Below are 22,873 nucleotides of genomic sequence, written 5' to 3'. Positions count from 1 at the left end.
CCTGTGTCTCTGGCCAAGCCTCTGTGTTTCGATGGGCATTGGCACTGTCATTGATCAACTGAAGGGACTGTTTTAAATTCCCTCTAGCTCTGACTTGCTGTGATGCTGTGACTCTCTTTCTCTTAGACAAGCTTTAAGATTCTAGGATATTCAAAAAAAGAATTAAAAATCAGGACCTAAAGTAAAAAACAGAGGGCTAAGACTAACCACAATAGAAGTTTCCAGAAAGAGAACATGCATGGAATTTTACCCAGCCCAACTGCTTTTGATTTGGCAGTTTGCTCAGCCCACAGCTGTGGGTCACTGCTTGTGCTGATACAACCCTGTCCACTGCCATCGTCCTTGAGGCCCAATGGAGTCGACAGGCTCTAGGAGACTGGCAGGTGCCATTCAGTGACAAGACACTTGCACCAGAAGGCACAGATTTGCCAGGTTGGGCCCTTGGAATGACTGCCTGGCTAGCTGGCTGGCTGGCGGGGACAAGGGGTGGGGTGGAGAAATCTTCAAAAAGAAACTCTGAAGCCAGTTCAAAATGCAGGGTCTACCCCATCTTTTAAAGAGGCTTTGCTGAGGAATTCACTTTGGAGTCAGGGATGGGGGTAAGGGCAGAGGGGGTGAGGGGGATGGAATTAACAAGGAAAGCAAAACAGATGTTAGACTAGTTTTCAAAACCTGTAAAATGCACGCCTGTATTTAAGTATATTCGGATGCTTCTTTCTTTATGGAGTTCTAAGTTGGTCTTCTTGATTCTAATGAGCTCAGTTCAACAGGGCAAATGTTCTTATCATAAGTGATTTCCTCCAGCAGAACTGTGTAAACTCTCCAAAGCCTCACTCAGCAAAGGTTTGGCAAGGACACCGATGGGGAGGGAAAGGGCAGTTTTCTTCTGAGTGACTGCAAATGTACATAGCATGCCCTCAACATGCTCATGCACACAGTGCTTGGACATGCAGCATCCTTCCAGGAGTGCAGGAAAAATGGGACTGTCCCCTTACCCTTCTGTCTTTCCTATGAACTCCAGAGGCACGCATGAATGCTGTCCTCTAGGGCTGCCCTGACAGTTTGCTTTTTTCATCTTCTCAAGCTCTCTAGACACAGGCTATCTGTTGTCCCTCGTCTGTCAACGCAAACATCTTCCAGTGCTGTCCTAATATTCTCTAACAGGTCCCATGAATTATCCTGATCCTGTAACAAAACATCTCATCTCCTTCCCCTTGCCACGTAAGCCTATGTGTTCAGCATTGGACAACCTCAAAACAGTGGACTAATCAGAGGCAGTGACACTGGACCTGAAATGACAGGATACTCCTGTCCCCTCCCCTGATGTTACTCCAGGGTATCCTGGGGCAAGAAAAGCTCCCCTCTGCAGATGTCCCATTGCTACAGCTGTTGCCTACTTGCACAGGGTATCCTCAGCCTCTCCAGGATTCAATCCAAGGAGGCAGAAACAAATAGGAAGCTTTGTTTTATCGTGGGGAGAAAAATATAGGAAACCATAACCCTCTAGCATGCAAATGCCAAATCCAAGAATTGTTCTTTTCAGTCAAAGGTCTAAAATGCTGTATCAGATAGGAGTCCTTCTGGGTTCACTTCAGAGGACACAATGATACCGGCCTTTACCAACACCACGATTTGTTTCTAAAAACAGCAAGCCTCCATTAGGGTAAGAGCAACACCGGAAATCTTCCATGCGCTGCATAATAGGAGCCAGGTTGGCCTGACCAATAACAGATTAAACCAGGCCAAGCCAATTAGGGAGGAATCCACAAGTTGATTTTCAGCTAAACCTTTGCAAAGCCTGCTGTGAAGCGCTCCAGAAATGCTGAATTGGAAGAACAAAGACTGAAAATACTCCTGGGCACAAACCCCACTGGTTTTCTCCTCCCACACCCCCACAGCCAGGGACCTATCAAACTAACCACCAGTCCTGCACTGCCTGATGCTGGAGACAATCAAAATCATGGGTGGTTACCTGGGCTTAGGTTAAAATAACAAGGAGGAGTGGGCTAAACTAAACAAGACAGCAGCCAGCAAGAACATTCCAGGACAATCTGCTAGAGAAGAGAAATAGCATGGCAGGTAGAATAGAATGGACTGGCCAGGACTGGTGGAAAAAACCCTGACTTCTCCACTCATTTATTTAAAATTTTTCAGTGAAAACATTGCTTCACATACTGTGTGTGGGTGTGAGTGCACATGTGTGCATGAGTGCGTGTGTGCATACACACACACACTCACACACACAACACAAAATAAAGTCCAGACCCTGGGCCTGGCAATTAAGGCCCTTTATAATCTGACCCTAACTTATTTTCCAGACTCATTTCCTCCCCGCCCGTGTTCTCTGCTCAGGGCTGATATTTAGCTAGTATTTTGGAAATCAATTCTGCCTGCTTTCCAACCATTCCAAAACAATTTGTTCTTCTCTAAACTTATCATGTTTTCCACATTTCTGAGCCTTGGTACATAGCACTACTGTCTGTAATTTTCCTTCTCTTCTGCTGAGTGAATGACTTACTATCCATCTGGCAGGATGAACTCAAACTTCACCTTTTCTATAAAGACTCTCCTCCGTTCCCCACCAGCTCATCCAGGCAGAACCAAGCACCATGCTTGTTGCCTCCATGCTCGCTCCCATGATGCCTTGCACGCGTCACTCTGCTTATCTGACCTGCCCTCTAGGTGGTTAGACCCTTGAGACCAGGCTCCGTGTTTGATTCTCTTCTGAGTCTGTACATCTTTTGTGGTGCCTATCATACAGCAGGAGCTCAAAGGTTACTGTTTCATAAATATGAGCTTATTTTCACCAGCTGTGAAATGCACACACACAAAAGAGGCAGAAAACTAGAATGTGTGAGCTGAAAGCATTGTACTTAGTGATGGTGACAAGAGATGGAGACAGGGAATATTAACACCTCCACACAGCAATTCTCAGTGCTGTGTCCCCACAGAAGCCTGAAGAAAGTTGGAGTATAAACAGTTAGGGAAGTCCAATTCTAATAAAAACTATTATAGTGGTTTTAAAACTTTCTACAGGTTAGTGAAAGCAACACAGTCTGCTTAAGAATCGTAACTGGTTTTTTTTCACCAGCCCATATTTTAAGGCTGTGCCCAGTGATCCCCTTCTCCTGAGGGCAAGGGAAGCCAACTGTGCCCTGCATTGACAGTGTCCAGCATAAGAAGAATTGCAGGTGTTGACTGACCATGTGAGCAGAAAGAAACAGCAAGAAGAAAGGGCATGAGCTAGATCCTTCGCATGGGCCCTTGTTGCTTAGGTAAACAGTAGAAGGCTTTACAGAAATCTAAGAGAGTTTGCAGTGTCCATCATACACCATTCACTCACTCATTCATTTATTAATTCAACAAGCATTGATTGAGCACATTCTACATACTGGACACCACGCTTACTGCTAGAAAACAAAGCTGAGTAGATTACTGTGTCACACCTCTAAGAGGTCATAACGTGCAATGAGGAAGACGGAGATGTAAACGAACCTGGACGGTGTCATGGAGTTAGAACAATAATGCAACATCAGCAGAGTGCTGAGGAGCACCAGGCAGGAGCAACTTGCTCTCACCAGTGACCTGTGGAGGCTCAGCTTGAAGCACGGGTAAAAGACACATGTGAAGGTTTGCTGTATGGTTAGAAGTCAAGGTCTTTCCTGCAAATCTACTGACCCAAACTCATGAACAAATTTAAAAGACAGTCAGTGGAATTCCCTTTCAATCTCCATGGAGTCACCTGGGGTTTATACAATGGCTCATGCTCAGTTCAGAAATCCTGAGAAGTCACAACAGGAAGGAACAAGCTTGAAGCAACAGCTTAAATATTGAGTTTACTGCATGCGGATCAAAGCAGCATGGGGACAGATCGGCAAGGAACATTTGGCTTTGACTTTTTTCATTTCTTTGTGCTTAAAGGAGACTCAGTTCCCACTTCTTCCCCCACCCCACAACAAAACTAGGGGGAATTCAGTTGGTGAGATCTACTGATTCATTTCCTAGAGAATAGACTGGTAAATCTCCAGTAAATGTTTACTGAATGAACAAATGAATGGACCGGCTTTCTCACTCTTGTTTACTCTCTCCACCTGCAAGGGACAGTGTAAGGCTAGTTACTCGCCCATCCTTCCTCCCATCCATCCATCCACCCTCCCACGCAGCCACTTGGCCTGTGGTCATGCACTGAGCGAGGTGGAAGTGCTAGGATGCCAGTCGTGACTGCAAAGTCCCCAAGCAACAAATCATTACTGAGGACCTTCCTTCCTTCATTCCTTTTCTTCTACCACTTCCCAAAAGGCTGTGAAAAAGTCAACAGAATGAAACTACAATTGAGTCTATGGAATTTAAGAAAAAAGGAAATGAAGAGCACAAAAAGGAGAGTGAAACAAAGCTGCAAACTCTGGGGACCCATAATGCCACTATGGTTGAGCAAGAGAGTTCTCTCTGAGCTTCCTGGTTGTTAGAGCAAGAGGAGGATTGGGAAGGCGGTTTCGTTCCCCATAAGGTTTAACCTAAAAAGACTGCTTTCCATTCCTTCCTTCCCTCATTCACTCATTCATTTCTCAAGCACCGACTAAGCATCTCTGTATAGCGGGAGCCTTCTGTAGTACACTGAGGGGTGTAGCATCCAGATACACTCTTGCCTTTTTTCTCAAGTGGGCATAGGGGAGGGACCCCTAGTACTGACGATGTCAAGCAATGTGTGTCTCAGAAGCAAGAGGAGAGAAATGACCTGGGTCTCAGCCTACCTCCCAGAAATGCTGGAACTAGACCCTGATAGTGCCTCGGTTGTGTTTAAATGCCATTTGGAGAAGATGGCAGGTGCCTGCTTATCCAGTGGAATGACTCAGTTTGTATGAACAGGATGGCTCAAGGAAAGGAACTTCCTGGTTCTGGGAGCCACTGGCCTGTAGCACAGACACTTGGGGTTCTGTATGACAGAAGGTGTGGGCTTCAGTGCTGATGGTTTTGAAGATATTCTGGAATATCTCATCACTTACATCCATCCTCTGTTGAAAATTTGGAAACTACCCAGTGTGGTCCCTAGCATCCACAATCAAAGAATCACAGAGTTGAGAAGAATTTTGGCTGTTGCCTAAGTCATCCCTCTATCGGAAGCTTCAGTCCATTCTACTTCAATAAGTGGCCACTTTCACCTGATCGTTTCCAAAGTGGGACAGTCAGTAATCTTCAGAGCCAGCTCTTTCTACTATTCCTTATTTTCACTCTCATTTGCAAGTTGCTGAGACTTTGGGGCATTTGTTATAAAGCATTACCAATAGTTGACTAACAGATGGGATATTTTGCCTGAACTACCCAGATAATTTTACAGGCTCATTAATTTGCATCGCCACAGGAGACCTGCTCTCAGGAGGACAGCATTCCCCTTACATGGATACCATGAACCTAGGCCACTGGTCTTCAGGTGAGAAAGAATGATTATTTAACTGGATAAAATGGCAATAAAACTTGATCAAGAGATTATTTGGAACTTGTAACTAAACTCCTCTCATAGGATTAAATCCAGGTCTACATTTGTCTGCCGAATTCCACTCTGCAGGAAAAGTCTAACCGCTGCAACTGTCCGGAGAACTCAGCGTGCAGCTCTCAAAGCAACTGAAGAGTTTCCTCTCGTCAGGCCCAGAGGAAAACCCCACAACCGGGCTGTAAGGAGCTGCAGCAAGAGCTTTGAAGCCCCATTTTGGGGTTGGGGACACTGATGATTAATGTCGTGGCCTGCTCCTGGGCCAGTATTCCTTCCCTCCCTCACAGGTGGGGGATGGGAGACTATCCTTGAAGTCTTTCCTCGTAAGCTCTTCAGGAAAAGGGTTTGATATTGGAGATTCCCTCGAAAGCTGCTGCTTCTCTCACAGGTTGTTCCAACTTAATCCCTCACGCTCAGGTTTCTCTTTGTCTGGAGCCAGCCTGTCCCACAACCACTCCTGCCTAGAGGTGGCTCCCTCCTCCAGCGCCCCCTCCTCAGGCTCGCCCCCAGCTTCCATCACCTCACGGCCCCTCCCCCATGCCTGCTGGGCCCTGGGCCCCTGGTTCCAGCTCAATTTAGAAAGATGTAAATATAATACATCTCTCCCTGGTGCCTCCCTCTACTGAAGACCTGCCCTATCATGACAACTGACAGGCTCAGAGTGGGCTCAGCGCACTTCCTGTCTGCATGGGTGGTCCTGGGGCTCGCAGGCGAGGAGCTGACAGCTGAGAGCAGGGCTGGGATCACTGTGTCAGGCACACCAGAGGCAGAGGGCAGCTTTAGTTTCACTGCTCTCATTTTTGCTCAAAGTCCAAGACAAGGGCCTTTCTGGAATCAGGGAGGTCTAGCCAGTTGGGAAGAAAAGAGGTAAACTCACTCCACCCTATGTGTCCACTTAAACCCAAGTTCTTATAGGTCCTGATGAAATTCTCGTGTGGAATGCTCTGGAAAGGGACTCCAGCCTCAGTTCCACTAACGAGTTATTGGGGTGGCCTTAAGCAACTCATATCACCCCCTGAGCTGCTTGGCGTCTAGGTTCATTGTTTAGCTGGCATGTGTGAACTCGGACACCAGCACTGGAAGGGACTCTCGAGGCCACCTGGCCCAGTGGCTTAAAACTCTTTTTTCTTGTCAAGACACTCAATAAAAAATGATTACTGCACCATTCACTTGCATTTGTACCTGCTGAAGTTTTCCTAGCTCTCCCACTCAAAAAAACATCTAGGAATCCAAGAAAGCAAGAGTGACATTGACTCCATTACACCTTGTATTTCTAAAATATTAGTAGCAGTGCTTGTGACACTTTGCACAATCCGTTTTGACCACAGACCAGCAGGGTGCGTCACTGCAGGGAAAATCTCATCATCTGGTCTAATGCCCATAACATCAAGGAAGAAATGAGGCTTAAAGAGCTGATACAATGTGTCCAAAGCCTCACTGAGCTGGATTCGCACCCAGGTCTCACCTGGCATCCTGGGATGGGAACATGGGAAGGAGAGACATTGTTCACTCTGCCCTACAGTGATCATCTAAAGATAAGTGGTGACAGATGCGCAGGGGGCTTTTACTTCTAAGACCAGGGTACAGAGAAATCAGAAGTCATGGTACGGTGACTAACACCAAGTCTCAGTTATCCATGGTGGTGGCAGAAACTATTGCTTCCAAGCGGGTCTGACACCTGCTGTGGACTTCAGTCTTCTCTCCCACCAAACCATGTCCCAGAGCTGCTGTCTGTGAGCCGCAGGGATGGGTTCACATTACACCTTCTCTGGTTTCCCCAGCCTACTCCCTGGGAAGGAGTGCTCAACAGGCCTGGGCTGGGGGAGGGGAGAAGGCAGAAGAAGAGAAGCGGAGGGGGCAGGGAAGGAGGAGTGAGGGAGGCAGAGAAAGGGAAACAAGGATAACCACCACTCTTGATAATCCACCCACTGGATTATCAGCTCATAAATCAATGAGGATTGACCGCAGCATTACTAGAACGCAAACATTTTTCAGGCTAGATCAGAGAAGCTGACAACACATAAAGTGACACCCTCATTCACTCAATCACTCCTTTACAGGTATACCCAGGATGTTTTTAGGGCCCATACTATGGGGGGTGTTGGGCAAGGCTGCAGTTTGAGGAACCTGCCCTCTGGAAATTAATTCCTACAGGCACCTCTGTTTTAGGAGACAGCCTTCCTGAAATCTTGGGGCAGGGGACTAAAGGTCTGGGGGGCAAAGAGGGATGCTTCCTGGGGCAGGTGACACAAGCGCTGGCTTTGCATTTGTGAATGAGAAGGCACAGGGAGGTTGGGTGAGGGGATACATGAGGGCAGGAGTGAAGGGAGATGTAGGGTATGGGTGGGAAGGCACCTGTGGGGTTTGTTTAGGGCTGGACCTCAGAATGCGGAAAAGGACCTAGGGCTGAGTAAATTGCAAGGGTGCCCCACAAAGGCCTCATTAAGGCACCCATCCCGACACTACAGCAGTGCCCTTGGGCTGGCCCGGGGGTGCTGAAGAGGCCAGCATGTGGAATGGAGGTGAGGCTGGGGCCAAGTCTGAGAGAGCATTCCACGCTGTCCACGTCCGCTAATGACTTATCCCTAAAGGGAAAGGAGCAAATTAAAAGCAGAAGTGACTTTCCTTTGAGGGAAATTCTGATAATCGTAGTTCACTTGGGTCTTGGGAGATGAAAATTGCTGTGTATAAAGAAATACATAAATATGTCCATGGTGAAGGGGAGCCCACATATCATGGGAAAAAGAGAAGTCAGGTTTCTGTCTCTCTGCCACTGAAGGCAGGGGCGTTAAAGAGCCATTCATTCAAGAAATCTGTTAAAAGCTCTTACTGTGTTCCAGGAACCATGCTAAGTGCTGTGACTAGAGAGGAAAAAGACCCAGGCCCTGCCCCCAAAGCACCCGCCTTTTAGAAAGTGAAGGTCTAGAAGAGAGGAGGAGAGGATCTGAGGATGGACAATCAGATAATGCTTCCAAGAGCAAACGTGTTTGAGCCTGAACTTCTCATCAGGGATTCACAGGCAGATGGGATAGCACAAGTGGATTCAGACATGGGGTGTGAGATAACCAGACACACACACGCAGACCCAGAGGGACAGCAGAGCCAGAGCCAGCCCCGTGTGCCCCCATGTGCCCCCGTGTGCTGCACTGGGCAGGGGTGGGGGTTTCCTACCTTACAGCAGTTAGCAGCACTGAAGGATTTCAAGAAGAAAAAAGAATACACTCTGGTTTGCATTTTAGAAAAGCCGTTCTAAAAGATGAGAAGGAAAGGTAAACACAGGAGTGCGAAAGGAGGCAGGAAGACCAGCTGCAGCACATCCGCAGAGATTCAAAGAAGGAAGGGCTTCCTGTTCAAAGACAGGAAGCAGAAAGTCTCAGCTTGATGTCCTGGTCTCTGAGGTGGGCCTGCGCTGTGCATTTCCCTCATCTGGGCGATTCTCACAGGTCTTGGTGGACATTTCCAGAAAGCAGGAGAGACTGAGGGCCCTTGGCCTTTCAAAGTAATTATCTGGCTTCCACTTCAAATAGATGAATAAATATGCAATCACCACTGCACTTCTCTTCCTATTAGGGCTTGACAGGATACAAGCTCTTGACTACAAAAATGAGATTTCCTCCAATGACTGTGTGAATGACAGAGGAAATTCATCTTACCACGCGCATCAATGGCCCAAAGACCTCAAAGTTGGGGTGCTTTAAGAAGCTGGGGGAAGGCTCAAAGGGAGAAGATTGAATTCCTGAGGCAGGAAGATAATACTAATTATTTTTCCGGAGGACTAGAGGAACAAAATCTTGTGGGTTTTAGATAAACGGATGACAAAAGAAAAGCCCGTTTGAGATTCCAGACTTGTCTAGTAGAGCCCCAAGGGCTTAGAGTTCTCTGAAAGGACAAACATCTTAGAGTGTTTATAGCTCAGGCTTCTGAGTGTGACTCTTAGGTTCGCCTTGGAGTCTGGTACCCTCATTCTTTAAACATTACTGTACAACCCTACACTAATGGGACAGAAAGAAACTTCCAGGGCTCACTACATTCCGGGGCTTCAAACTGTTTTTAGTCAAAAACAATTCTAGATTCAAGAGAAATTGGACTCTTTTCAATAACCATGGCGGCTAATGTTCATTGAGAGTCTATGCATACAAACAGTTTTTAACTACTCTATATTCTTCACCTGATTCTCAGAACCGTTCTATAAGGTGGTGCTATTATCATCAAACCCACTTTTTAGATGGGGACATTGGGCCTGGCTCACTTTAAGCATCAAGTCCAGAGCCTCGTAGCTAGCACACAGCAGGGTTAGGATCGGAAGCCCACTGGTTTGACCGAAGACCCCACCCTCACCACACTTGGCCTACACTGCTTAATGAACTTTGGTAAAGCTTGTTCTGCAGCCTAGACTTTGATTGTACATGAGAACAAGCACTCCCTTAACACGTGAAGAGCACACAGCCCAGAGAAAAAAAGAATGAAGGAATCTAACCAGAAAACATCCTCACACTTACATAAAATATGAAACCAAGCAGTCATGTCTCTAAAACGACTGAAGGTCTTAGCAAGATGGTCTAAAGAGCTTTGAGTGAGTTTCTGTAGAACCCAGAAAAACCCATGCGTGACCCAGGCTCCCTCTTCCAGGTGAGACTGCATCCGTATCGACGGAATTGCTGACTGCGTCAGGATCGACCTCGGCCAGAGCTGTTGAGGAGACGTCCTGGTCTCCACACTTGTTCCCTCTCCTGGCTGTTTAACAAATGTTTGAGGGGTGAAAGACTGAATGAATGTGAATGACTGCACTTGTGTTTCCTCGTCCCTTCCTTGGCCCTCTATGCCCCTGTACTTGCTGCTCATGTCCCCAAGGGAAGCAAAGAGTTCAGTCACCACATGGGCCAAAATTTTACAACTGCTCCCTGAGGCCTGATGGGAGATGCACACTTGTCTGGTCTTCAGGGTCCTCCACTAGTCCCAGGCCTGCACCTAAACCCTCCCCACACAAAAACTACCATTTGCTTTTCTTTCTCAACAGTCACTCGTGGCCATGAGATTCCTCGCACTTGCCAGTCCTTCTCCTTGGAATGTCCTTCCCTGCTCTTGTCATTAATATGTAGATCCTCAGAACCAGAAGGGACCTTGGGGATCATTGTCAAACTCCTAGCTAGTGCTGGAAACCTCTTTGAACATCCCTGATCCACCGCCAACCAAGCCCTGCTTTGAAAAAAACAATTCTTCATCTGACTTCTAAAGTTATTACAAAATTTATATAATAATTATTTAATAATTTAATATTATTTAATATGTATATAATAATTATTATTTTGAAGTTATTACTTTTAAAGTTATTGACTTTTAAACTTACCTCTGCTAAGAAACCTTCTCTCATTAGTTAGTAAGTGCATTCACCCACTCATTCATTGATCCACTCACTCATCTTTGTTTGTTGGACATATTGAATGCCTGTTATATGCCAGGACATGTGCTATGCTCCAGAGGACGTGAAGCAAGTAAGCCATGGTCCCCACTCACTGCTCTTCAGAATCTAGTAGACTGGATCTGCTGAGGAACAGGTATGGGAGCAATGGTGCTATGATTCAGTAAGATGCAATCAGGGTGTATACCAAACGCAATGCTAGGACAGAAAAGCAAATAAACAATGATTCCTCTCAGGGCAACTAGGGCTGGGCTTGGGAAGACTTCACAGAGGAAGCATTGTATAAAGCTTAGCTAAGGAAGAGTCTGGAACATTCAGTTCAACAAGGTGGAGTGCGGTGTGCATTGGGGGCTGGGAATCTCAAGCAAAGATAATTCTTTCATATCACATGACTTCAGGATACTGAATAATTTGCACTCACTGAAAGGGCGCTTTTATGCCACTTGCCTGTGGCAGGTGGATTGGTGTAATCCGTTCAGAAAGAATACAACGACTAATCCTACTAATCACACCTGTGTGAATCTATCTTGATGAAATAATACCAAATGTGGAAAAGATTATATGCACCAAGATAGTGTATATTAGAGCATTAAAATAAGGGGAGAATTGAAAAATAAGCCTCTGTACCCTTCATCGGAAGATACGTAAATCAACTATGGTATATTTATTAGAGTGATTACTACACAGCTACTCATTTTGAATATTCTGTGCCAACTTGGAAATAATTTATTCACGTAATACTAAATGAAAAAAGAAAACCAAATGTGTGATCATAATCACTTTATTTTTTAAAATCATACACATAATGATCTCAAATGGCTAGAAGAGAGGAGCTTAAATGTTCTCATCACAAACGATACATTTTTGTGATGATAAATTTGCTAACACCCTGATTTGATCACTACACGTTGTACACAAATATTGAAATATAACTCTGTACCCCATAAATATGTACAATTAACGTGTTTCAATTAAATAATAATAATAATAATAATAATAATAATAAAAGAGAATCCCATGAGATCACATGCAAATATTTTGGAAACTGTAAATGCTGTATACGTATTACAAGCTATTGCATATTGTTGTTTCTCTGTTTCATGCATTATCCTTCATGGTATCAAGTTTCTGAGTATCTATCTCTCTCCTTTTCTTAAGCCTCTAGATGTTCCAACAAATATCTTCTTCTTGGTCTTTAAAAAAAATAATGGATACATGAGTACATCAGTGACTAGCTCATAGGAATTCAGAGCTGTCTTCCTAGAGGTAATAGAGCGAGATATAGGACTGCTGCGGGAGTCCAGCCCCAATTTACATCTAACCCCTAGGCCTGCCCTGGAGGCTGCTTTCCCTAATTCACTCCTAGACCTGGGGTGGAGATGGACTGTGCTCCCTGAAAGCAACTGGGTGTATGAAGCACCTAGCAGCAGGCAAGAGATCTGGCTCCTGCTTCCAGACTTACTTCAACACTGCTGTCACATTTCTGTCTTCACTCCACTACTCATTCACTCACGGTCATTTACTGAATAAAATTTGTACTATTACAAAAAAAAATCATATATATAACAAAAAAGCTCTAAGAAATAGCACCAAAATACTAAAGAATGTTGAGCTTAAATGAGGGAAGTTTTGGGAGACATGTTCTCTTCTTACTCTATTCTCAAACTTTCTGTTTTATTCACTTATAACCTGGAAATAGTTGAGTTTTTTGTTTTCGTTCTGGATTTTTACTCTACGGTGTGAATTTCACCCTCTATAATCTTGGTGAATTTCTTCCAGAAGTCACCAAGTCATCTAACTCTTTCCTTTTTTTCTCTTCTTCTCACTACTTTGTAAGCATGCAAGTTTGAACCCATGGTGGATGTATGTTCAATGACACAGCAGCTGACAAAGGACAGCGTATTTCCCTGTGCTCTGCCTTCCTAGGGCCTCACGACCATTGAGAGAAACAACACCTGACACTTGACACAGCTTCTATAAGAACCAGACATTTTTCTAAGCACTTCACAGATATTAATGAATTACCCACATCAATTCCATGATGTAGATATTATCTTTTTTTTTTAATAAATTGAGACACACAAAGGTTTGCCATTGACATGAGGATGTCCAGCTAGTCAGTCACAGAGCCAGGATTTGAATCCATAGAGTAAGGCTCTAGGGTCTTGCTCTTACTTACTCAAAAGGAAGCCTTGAAATAGCCAGCTGGCTGGACAGATAGGCAGGCAGGCAGGCAAAACCTACACAGATATTTGGGGGTGGGGGACTGGGGTTGGAGCATGGAGGTAGAGACAGAGCTCAAGGATTCCTAACGTAAGCCCTTTCCCAGATGGAAGCCTCAATCTCTGGAAACAATTCCATTCTTTCTGAGTGAGAGGATGGCAGATGTAGAATGGCATCTGAAATAGGAGCGATCGCCTCTGTGTAAATAGCTGGTTTAGCATCAGAGAGGGATTAGAGGTGGCACTTAGCTGAACATGAAAAGCATAAGGGAGCTGTGTATTTCAATAAACTGGATCCTTATGTTTTCTTTGCCTATTGTTTCTGAAGCAGACTAATGATGGCTTCTTTGGTGAGGTGATTTAGATTCCAAAGCACAGGCTTTGCCTAGAATTTTAGACACACCAGGGCTAGAACAGGCCTTTTATGGTCATGTAATCTAGCCCCTGCCCATCCCTCCACCCCTAGCGTGCGCGCACACACACACACACACATCTTCTTATCACAGAAAAGGAAAAAACATCCATTAGGAATTATGAGTGAGGTACCTGCTGCAAAGAGGTGGTTGGTGGCCCCATATTAAATGCAATTAACCAAGGGGAGCAGAAGCTATTATACAAGCACAATGATAGCTGCAATGATATTCACTATTGAATTAAGTATCTAGTGACTCTTTTGTTGGGTCTGATTGATGTTTCTCTGTAATCTCTAGACTGAGCAAATGTTTAGATGCCAGATCTTGGCTCTTGATCTTTGATATTCTATGCTTTTAATTCATTAGCTCCAAGTCTTAGAAAGAGACTTCTCAAACATCCATCCCAAAATAAGATTAGGATTATTCTCAAGTAGCCAAAAGCTCAAAGGCAGCTGGTCTAAGTTGGGACACTTCTCACAATGAAGAACTACAGGCTTCCAAGCCACATCTGAAAAGACTGTGTTCTGTCAGCCTGCACTGGCATGCACTCCTGCCTTCAAGTCTTATCCAAAACAATCAGAGGCTCTGCAACTAGAAATGTACTCCTCACCCCCTACACAAAACATCTCCACCTTTTCGGTTTTTGTTGGGCATCTTACCCAGCCCTACCTGATCAGAGTGGGGGACTCTCCTATATTCCCTGTGTCAAAGATGTATACATCCTTGACCCAAGTGTCATAGGACTCCTTTACTTTTCTTTCAATGAAACCGTATTCTTAAATTTCAGATTTCAGTATTTCCTTCTTAGCTTTTTTAATGATAAAAACCAGGGGGAGAAACCTGAGAGACCAAACTTTTCATTTTATAGACAAGGAGAGGAGGCTTAAGGAGACGAGGGAATCATCCTGGTATCACCCACCAAATTGGTGACGGAGCAGCTGCTGGTTCTTATTTCAAGGTTCTTTCTGCCCCACCCTTCTCAACTTTCCCGTGGCACTGAAGGGGACACTCAATAGCCATGAAGCTCTTGAAGGAGGAGAAGCCGTCCCAGTCATTTTCCCTAGCCACGGCCCTTCCCCGTCTCCCCTTCCTCCAACGGGCCTCTTGTCTGAACCCGCCCCCAGTGGAAAGGAAGACGGTGGTCTCTTACTCATCTCCATGTACTCTGGAGTCAGCCCAGTGTATGGTTCCAAGCTGTAATCTAGGTCCCACTGCTCTGGATGTTTTGAATGGGCAGAGTCCGTTTCTCCAGGTTCTGTCTCATCTTTCAGCTTCCGAAATAGTTTCTTTAGCTTCCTGGAAAAGAAATGGACCAGTCAACAAGAGCCCCTGGAGAGCAGGGTTAGTTATACACAGAGAAAGAAGGAAAAAAATTAAGTTTTGACACTAAAGTCATCTCTGATTCAAGGACAGGTAGCGAGACACTAAGGAGACGACTTTTCTCCAGAAGACAGCCTGAGGAGATCCTTTATCAAGATAAGGAAAGACTCCCCCGACAGAGGATCATGTTTCTTCAAATCCAAAGAAACTTTAAATATGTCCTTCTATTTGATAAGAGAGTTGGCCCTTCCCGCCAAATGCTGAGACACAGCCAGTTCTATTGTCCAATGTGTGATCTATCAGTCCTCTTCATTGAGAACAGACGGGTGTCCAGAAAGTAGTAGAAGGATGCTCTCCTCCAGGTCAAACATGTTTCAGGTTTTAGTAACACCAAATAGCATCACCTTTCCATTGAGGCCAAGCTAAACATTGCCCACCACTACTAGAGAATGAATTGTGTTCCCCCAAAATTCATATGTTGAAACTACAGCCCCCAATGTGACTGCATTTGGAGGTAGGGCATTTAGGAGATGATTAAGATTAAATGGGGTCATATGGTGAGATCCTAATCCAATAGGATAAGTGGCTGTATAAAAAGAGGAAAAGAGAGAAATCAATTTCTCTCTCTCTCAACCATGCAAGGACACAGAGAAAAGACATCCAACTGTAAGCCAGGAAGAAAGCCCTCACCAAAACTCAACCCTGCTGGACCTGATCTTGGACTTTTCAGCCTCCAAAACTATGAGAAAATAAATTTCTGTTGGTTAAGCCACCCAATCTATGGTATTTTGTTATGTCTGCCTGAGCAGACTAAGACAACTACATTCAGGATTTTTTTGGGTTTAGAATCATAACAAGATAATAATAGCCCAACCTCTCAAGGTTGGTATGAGGATTAAGTAAAACAATGTTTATACAGTCCTTAGCCCAATATCTGGACATAGTGAACATTAAATAGACAATAGCTATTATTATTTTTAATATTAAATGCTAAAATATGCCTGAGGGTATAATCTTTTCATACTTCCCATTGATGTACAATGTATAGAGAATGAAAATAGGTGACAGGGCAAGATGCCAATTCTCCTAATAGATTTAAGAGAAAGTTTCCCAGAAATAGTAAGAAGAACTAACTAAAAGCAGAACAGTCAGAGTCATAGACATGAAGGGTTTAAAGGGATTTTGAAGTCCATGCTTCATCCAGATGCATGAATTTCTCCCACTCCCAAACATTCCTCACCCATGACCATCCAATTCCTTTGTAGAAACTTCCAGAGGAGCACTCCTGATATGATTAGGCCTCTCATTCTATTGTAAGAAAGTGCTTTTGACAGTCAGTGGAAATCTCAGGGCTCAAAATAATGTTCTGATCAGTAAGTGTCTTGTCCAATATCATTTTCCATCAAGAGGATGTAATATAGCATAGTAGACAAAAGTCTAATCTTTGGTGTCAGAAAATGGTTGTGTAGAACCAAGTCCCACAACTCACCAGCAAAATTCTCTTGGATAAGTTATTAAAACTCTATAGGCTTTAGTTGCCTTACCTATAAAATGAAGAAATAAATATCAACTTGACCAGAGGGTCAGTTAAAGGAGATAATCTATGTAACATGCTTAACTTAGGGTTTAGTACATGCTAAGAGCTCAATAAATGTATTCACTGTCCTTATCATCATCATCATCATCATCATCATCATCATCTTCATCATCCTTATCACAGAGGATTTAAAAGAAGAGTTGAGACCCATTAGAAGCAACAGTAAAAATGTTTTCATAATAAAATAGCAAGCAATAATTCTTTGATAATATCAACTTGAGAAAAACCAGATGGAGCCTAATGATTCTGAAGCCAAATAGCATAGATCTGCTGAGACACTGTCAGTGAATCAGAACAGAAGGAGAGGATGAAGGTAAAACAGAGAGAGAGACAGAGAAGGAAAGAAGGCAGGATAGACAGAGGTAGGAAGGAGAGATACAACCAGAACTCAAATTGAAACTGTTCCTCCAGGTACCAGTAATCAGAAAACTTGGCCAAATCTTTAGTAAAGAACAATTACTGGTTTTAATTGTACATGGAAAATTGAACACAAGCATATATACCTATCCACTTATGAAATGCCACTAAAAGAACAGTAAATAAACAAAAAATGTATTGAACCACATGTTAATGAAAATAGTCATGAATACAGTAGTGTGTGAGGGGTATTAATAAATATCTTGGAAGATGGACACTGTACAAAGAAGTTAAGAAAGCTGTGATGGATGAATACTGAGTGTCTAGAGTGGGAGATGGCAGAGAAAAGCAAGCCAACCTATGCTACAAAATCTCATTAAGGCTCAGGAACTGGAGGCTCCAGATATCACAAAAGCAGGGGTAGTGATTGGTCAAGGCTTTGCTTAAGTAACAGTAGATCCTAATGTCTCTGGACTCATGTTGCCCAGGTGACTAGTACTTCCCAATACCAGCAGGAGCAAGAAGTTTATTATGAAGAGAAAACGAGCCAGGTAAACTCTAGATCTGAAATAAATCCAATGAAATGATAGGAAAATAAAAATTGGTAAACTCTCTAAGGAAACAAATAGGCCAAAAGAAAAAGAATGGGCAATAGGAGGGAAAAGATATTTTAAAAAGTAATCAACCTAGGAATTCCAACATCTAATAAGAAAGAGAAGACAGAGAAAATGCTAGGAAAGAGTATATAAAATAAATGTAAGAAAATGTCAAAGAGGTGAAGGACATGCATTTTCTGATTGGAAGAACCCACTCAATATAATGATTAAAAAAAGACCTCCAGCAAAGCAAATAATCATTGGATTTCAGAACTCTATGGATTATAAAAGGATTTTTCAAGCTTCCAGGTCCAGAGGGACAAACGTTGACCCTCTACAAATTATTAGGAATCAAAAATATATTACCAAGAATGGACACAGAAAACATGAACAGACCAATAACATTCAACAAGATTGAAGCAGTAACCAGCAATTTCCCAACAAAGAAAAAACCAGGACTGGATGACTTTACAGCTGAATTCTACTAAACCTTCAAACTATTTCAAAAAATTGAAACAGAAGCCATTCTCCCAAACTCATTCTATGAGGCTAGCATCACCCTGATATTAAAACCAGACAAAGATACAAGAGAAGAAAACTGTTGGCCAATATCTTTGATGGACGTAGACACAAAAATCCTCAATAAAATACTAGCAAAAAGAATACAGCAACACATCAAAAAAATTATACACCATGATCAACTGGGATTCATTCCAGGGATGCAAGGTTGGTTCAACATATGCAAGTCAATAAATGTGATACACCACATCAACAAAATCAAAGACAAAAACTGTGATTTTCTCAACAGACACAGAAAAAGCATTTAACAAAATTCTAAATCCCTTCACGATAATGACTCTCACAAATTAGATATAGAAGGAAAATATCTTGGGCTGGCCAGTTAGCTCAGTTGGTTAGAGTGCAGTGTTATAACACCAAGGTCATGGGTTCATATGCCAGCCAGCTGCCAAAAAAAAGAGAGAGAGAGAGAAATATCTCAACACAATTAAAACCATATATGACAAACCCACTGCCAATATCATCCTGGATGGGGAAAAGCTTTCAGCTTTTAAGAACAGGAATGAGGGCCAGTCCCATGGCTCACTCGGGAGAGTGCAGCGCTGGGAGCGCAGCAGCACTGGGAGCGCCGAGGCTGATGGTTCAGATCCTATATAGGGATGGCCGGTGCGCTCACTAGCTGAGCGTGTTGCGGGTGACACCAAGCCAAGGGTTGCGATCCCCTTACCGGTCACAGAAAAGGACAAAAAAAAAAAAAAACAAGAACAGGACTGAGACAAGGATGCCCACTATCACCACTCCTGTTTAACATAGCATTGGAAGTACCAGCCAGAGCAATCAGGCAAGAGAAAGAAATAAAGGGCATCCAGATTGGAAAAGATGAAGTCAAACTGTCCCTGTCTGTAGAAGACGTAATCCTATATAAACAAAAACCCAAAGACTCTAGAAAAAAATTCTTAGAGCTGATAAAGGATTTCAGCAAAGTTGCTAGATACAAAATCAACACACAAAAATCAGTAGTGTTTTAATACTCCAACAACAAACAGCAAAAAAAGGAATCAAGAAGACAAGACCATTTGAAATAGTAATCAAAAGTTAAAATACCTAGGAATCAATTTAACCAAGGAGGTGAAACATCTCTACATTGAGAACTATAAATCACTGCTGAAATACATTAAAGAGGACACAAAAAGATAAAAAGATATTCCGTGCTCTTAGATTGGAAGAATTAACATTGTGAAAATGTCCATACTACCCAAAGCAGTCTACAAGTTCAATGCAATCCCAATCAAAATACAAATGACATTCTTCACAGAAACAGAAAAAAAAAAAACAATCCTAATATTCATATAGAACCAAAAAGGACCCCAAATAGACACAGCAATCCTGAGCAAAAAACATAAAGCCAGAAGTATTACAATACCTGACTTCAAATTATACCACAAAGCTATAGTAATCAAAACAGCATGATATTGGCATAAAAACGGACACTTGGACCAATGAAATATAATAGAGAACCTAGAAATCAATCCACATACTATTAACTGATCTTTGACAAACACACCAAGAACATATACTGGGGAAAAGACTGCCTCTTCAATAAATAAAGCTGAGAAAACTGGACATCCATAAGTAGAAGAATGAAACTAGACTTGTACCTCTCTGCAAAAGCACAAGCAACAAAAGAAAAATAAACAAATGGGATTATAACAAACCATAAAGCTTCTGCACAGCTAAAGAAACAATTAACAGAGTGAAAAGACAACCTACAGAATGGGAGAAAATATTTGCAAACTATGCATACAAGGGATTAATATCCAGAATACACAAGGAACTCAATCAACTTCATAGTAAAAAAAAAAACAAGTAACCATATTAAAAAATGGGCAAAGGAGCTGAATAGGCATTTCTCAAAGGATGATATACAAATGTTTAACAGACAGATGAAAAAATGCTCAACATCACTAAGCATCAGAGAAATGTAAATCAAAACCATATTGAGATATCATCTCATCCTGGTTAGACTGGCCATTATCAAAAAGACAGAGAATAACAAATGCTGGTGAGGATGTGAAGAAAGGGGAATCCTCCTACACTGTTGATAGGACTGTATACTAGTACAGCCACTATGGAAAACAGTATGGAGGTTTCTCAAACAACTACAGATAGAAGTGCCATACGATCCAGCAATTCCACTGCTGGGTATATACCCAAACGAATAGAAATCATCATATTGAAGTGATATCCGCACGCCCATGTTTATTGCAGCTGTACTTACAGTAGCCAAGAGTTGGAAACAATCTAAATGCTCATCAACAGATGACTGGAATGAAATACTACTCACCCATAAAAAAAGAATGAAATTCTGCCATTTGCAGCAAAATGGATGAACTTAGAGAAAATTATGTTAAATGAAATAAGCCAGGCACATAAAGAGAAATACTACGTCCTCACTCCTAAGTTGGAGCTAAAAAAATAATAAATAAACAAATAAAGAGAGAAAGAAAGATACGATAATCAAAATAATGCATTGAACTTTCAAAAGGAGAGAATAGAACTGAGGTTACCAGTGGTGGGAAAGGGAGGGGAAGGGGGCATTAGTGAGAAATTGGTAAAGGGCCATGAAACAATGATTACATTGTGTAATGTTGAATATATTAATTATCCTGATTTAGACATCACGTATTGCATACAGGTATTGACATTCAGTGTGGTACCTCACATAGGTACAATGTACAATCAATTATGTTTCAGCTATATATATATATATAAAACAATTCTCACCATCAGTCCTTAACACTAGACTAAGGGGAAATGTACTTAACATTCAGTAGGTAAATAATTTTCAGCACAGGATATCCTATATCCAGCCAAAGTATACATGGAGTGTGAAGACAAAATAAAGACATTTTTAAACACACAAGATTTCAAAAAACTTATCCTTCTGTGCATCCATTCTCATGAAGTTCCTGGAGGATGAATTTTACCAACCGAAGGTATAAAGCAAGAAAGAAAACACAGAATTCAGCAAACAGGAAACCCATGAAAAGGGTATTGGACCTAACTCAGCTTGATAGCTCTGTAGAAGGTTTATTGAAGACTGTTGTGAACAGTCTGCTTTGAATAGGAGAAGGGAGAGTTTCTAGAGAATGGTCTCCAAGAAAACATAAATGTGACTAATAAGACATCTGACGTGTTTGATGAGACAATATAGCTTGGAAAGTGGACGTTTTAAAGTGTTACCAATAATGTGCAGTGAGTATTATAAAGAAAGATGTTTAGGTGACTGTGAGAACATAAAACAGAAAATCCTAACTGGTCTAAGGTAGGGAAGTTCTCCCTGAGGAAGAGACATGTAAACCAAGACTAAATAATGGAAAAATGACAGAGGAGAGGGAAAGACGGAGACTGAAGGTGGTACCCAAGGCAGAGGCACAGGGAGCTGTTTATGCAACAGCCCAAGGCAAATGTGAGAGCGGCTCCCAGAAAGGACTGAGGGGGTCACAGTGCCTGGAGCATGGAGTACGAGAGACAACGGGATGACCGGTAAGGCAGCATAAGCTCATGGCATCCAACGTCTGGTGCCCGTATTATGCAGTTGTTCAGGTGACAGATTACGGCAACACAGTCTAGGGCAATGGCAATGGCCATGAAGACAGTGGAACGAAGAGGACAGTAGAGGACTGCTCGTGGGAGGGGAAGGAGAACGAAGAATCAGAATGGCTCCCCTGGTCTCTGGGCACATGTGCGGATGGCAGGCATGCAGTTGGCTATGAAAGAGAACACCAGGGAGGGGGAGGGCAAGGAGGATCTTTGGGCCCGTTGAGCTGGAGGAACCCACGAGACAACTAAGCAGAGACGTCTAGCGGACATTTGGATATATGTGTCCAGAGCTCTGAAAACAGGTCTGGGCTGGAGATAGAGATCTGGGAACCATCATGCAGAGGGAAGCTGGAGCCCAAACTGAGGATGACACGGATAGAGTAGAGGGTGGAGAAGAGCCCTGAGGGACATCGATGGTTTACGGGAGGGGCAGAGGGAAAGGAGCCTTCAAAGGACAAGGAAGGAGCAGTCACAGGAACAGAAGGGCAACGCGAGCCTGTGTGCAAAGAAGGCCCAGGAAGAAGAAGGAGCTACAGGAAGGACGTTGTGGTCAAAGTTCTTCCCAGTGTGGGTAGGTCAAAAAAGATGCGGGGGTAAAAAAACCCACAAACAGTTCTTATGAACCCATCATTCCCAGAAGTTTCCCTCCTGGATATCTCAGTGGCCATTAAAAAAAATTAATACAGAAAGCCCCTCCAGAGCAGAATTTAACAGGAATCCTGCAAGCTGTATAACACACAGATGGGCCTTTGGAAAGCTTCAGATGATGATTCCGACCGTATGATGCACTTGCTCATTAAAATAACTCCTTTGATGTTACCCCTTGTTCTTTTCATCTGCTATTTTTCCGTCTTTTCTTAATGACAACTCTCAGAAGCCCTGTCTGGGAGGCTCATTGCTTTGCTCCGCCTGTGCCCCATGGGTGCACCCCACACCGTGGTGATCGCCTGTCACATCTTGGGCCTCCCCACGGCAGGAATGTGCACCCCAGGCAGTTCTCTACAGACCTGGCTCCTTAGCCTTTAGCCTCATTAACAAAGGCAGAACCTAGCCCTAAATGGGCCAAAGATGAGGAACACATCAACCTCTGAGCTATGTATTCCTTTTCCCAACACCTGACAAGGTCCCAATTTATTCTTTCAACCTCTGATTCACCGCTGGACTCTACTGTATTTGAGGAGAACACAGACTGCCTCAATAGTTTTAAAGGGAGACTGTTTTATGTCTTGAGATGTAATATTTACCACATTTATAGAAAGAAGTCAGAAAGTTTATGAAATGTTACTAGCTGTGTCCAGGGGTATATTACAGCTATTCAAGGATATGATCTGGTGCTTAC

The 22,873-nt window shown here is 43.1% G+C and overlaps 1 protein-coding gene across 1 annotated transcript in view; it reads right to left on the bottom strand.

The window, feature by feature from the left end:
• ANO2 (anoctamin 2) overlaps positions 1-22,873 on the bottom strand; it is a 317,511-nt gene that overhangs the window by 17,808 nt on the left and 276,830 nt on the right. Inside the window, exon 20 of the mRNA XM_063099698.1 lies at positions 14,693-14,838. Coding sequence (XP_062955768.1) covers positions 14,693-14,838 — 146 coding nt within the window. The remainder of the gene's footprint in view (positions 1-14,692; positions 14,839-22,873) is intronic.

This window comes from Cynocephalus volans, chromosome 1 (assembly GCF_027409185.1).
Source record: "Cynocephalus volans isolate mCynVol1 chromosome 1, mCynVol1.pri, whole genome shotgun sequence".
Taxonomy (NCBI): Eukaryota; Metazoa; Chordata; class Mammalia; order Dermoptera; family Cynocephalidae; genus Cynocephalus; species Cynocephalus volans.
This window is presented reverse-complemented; position numbering and strand designations above follow the sequence as displayed.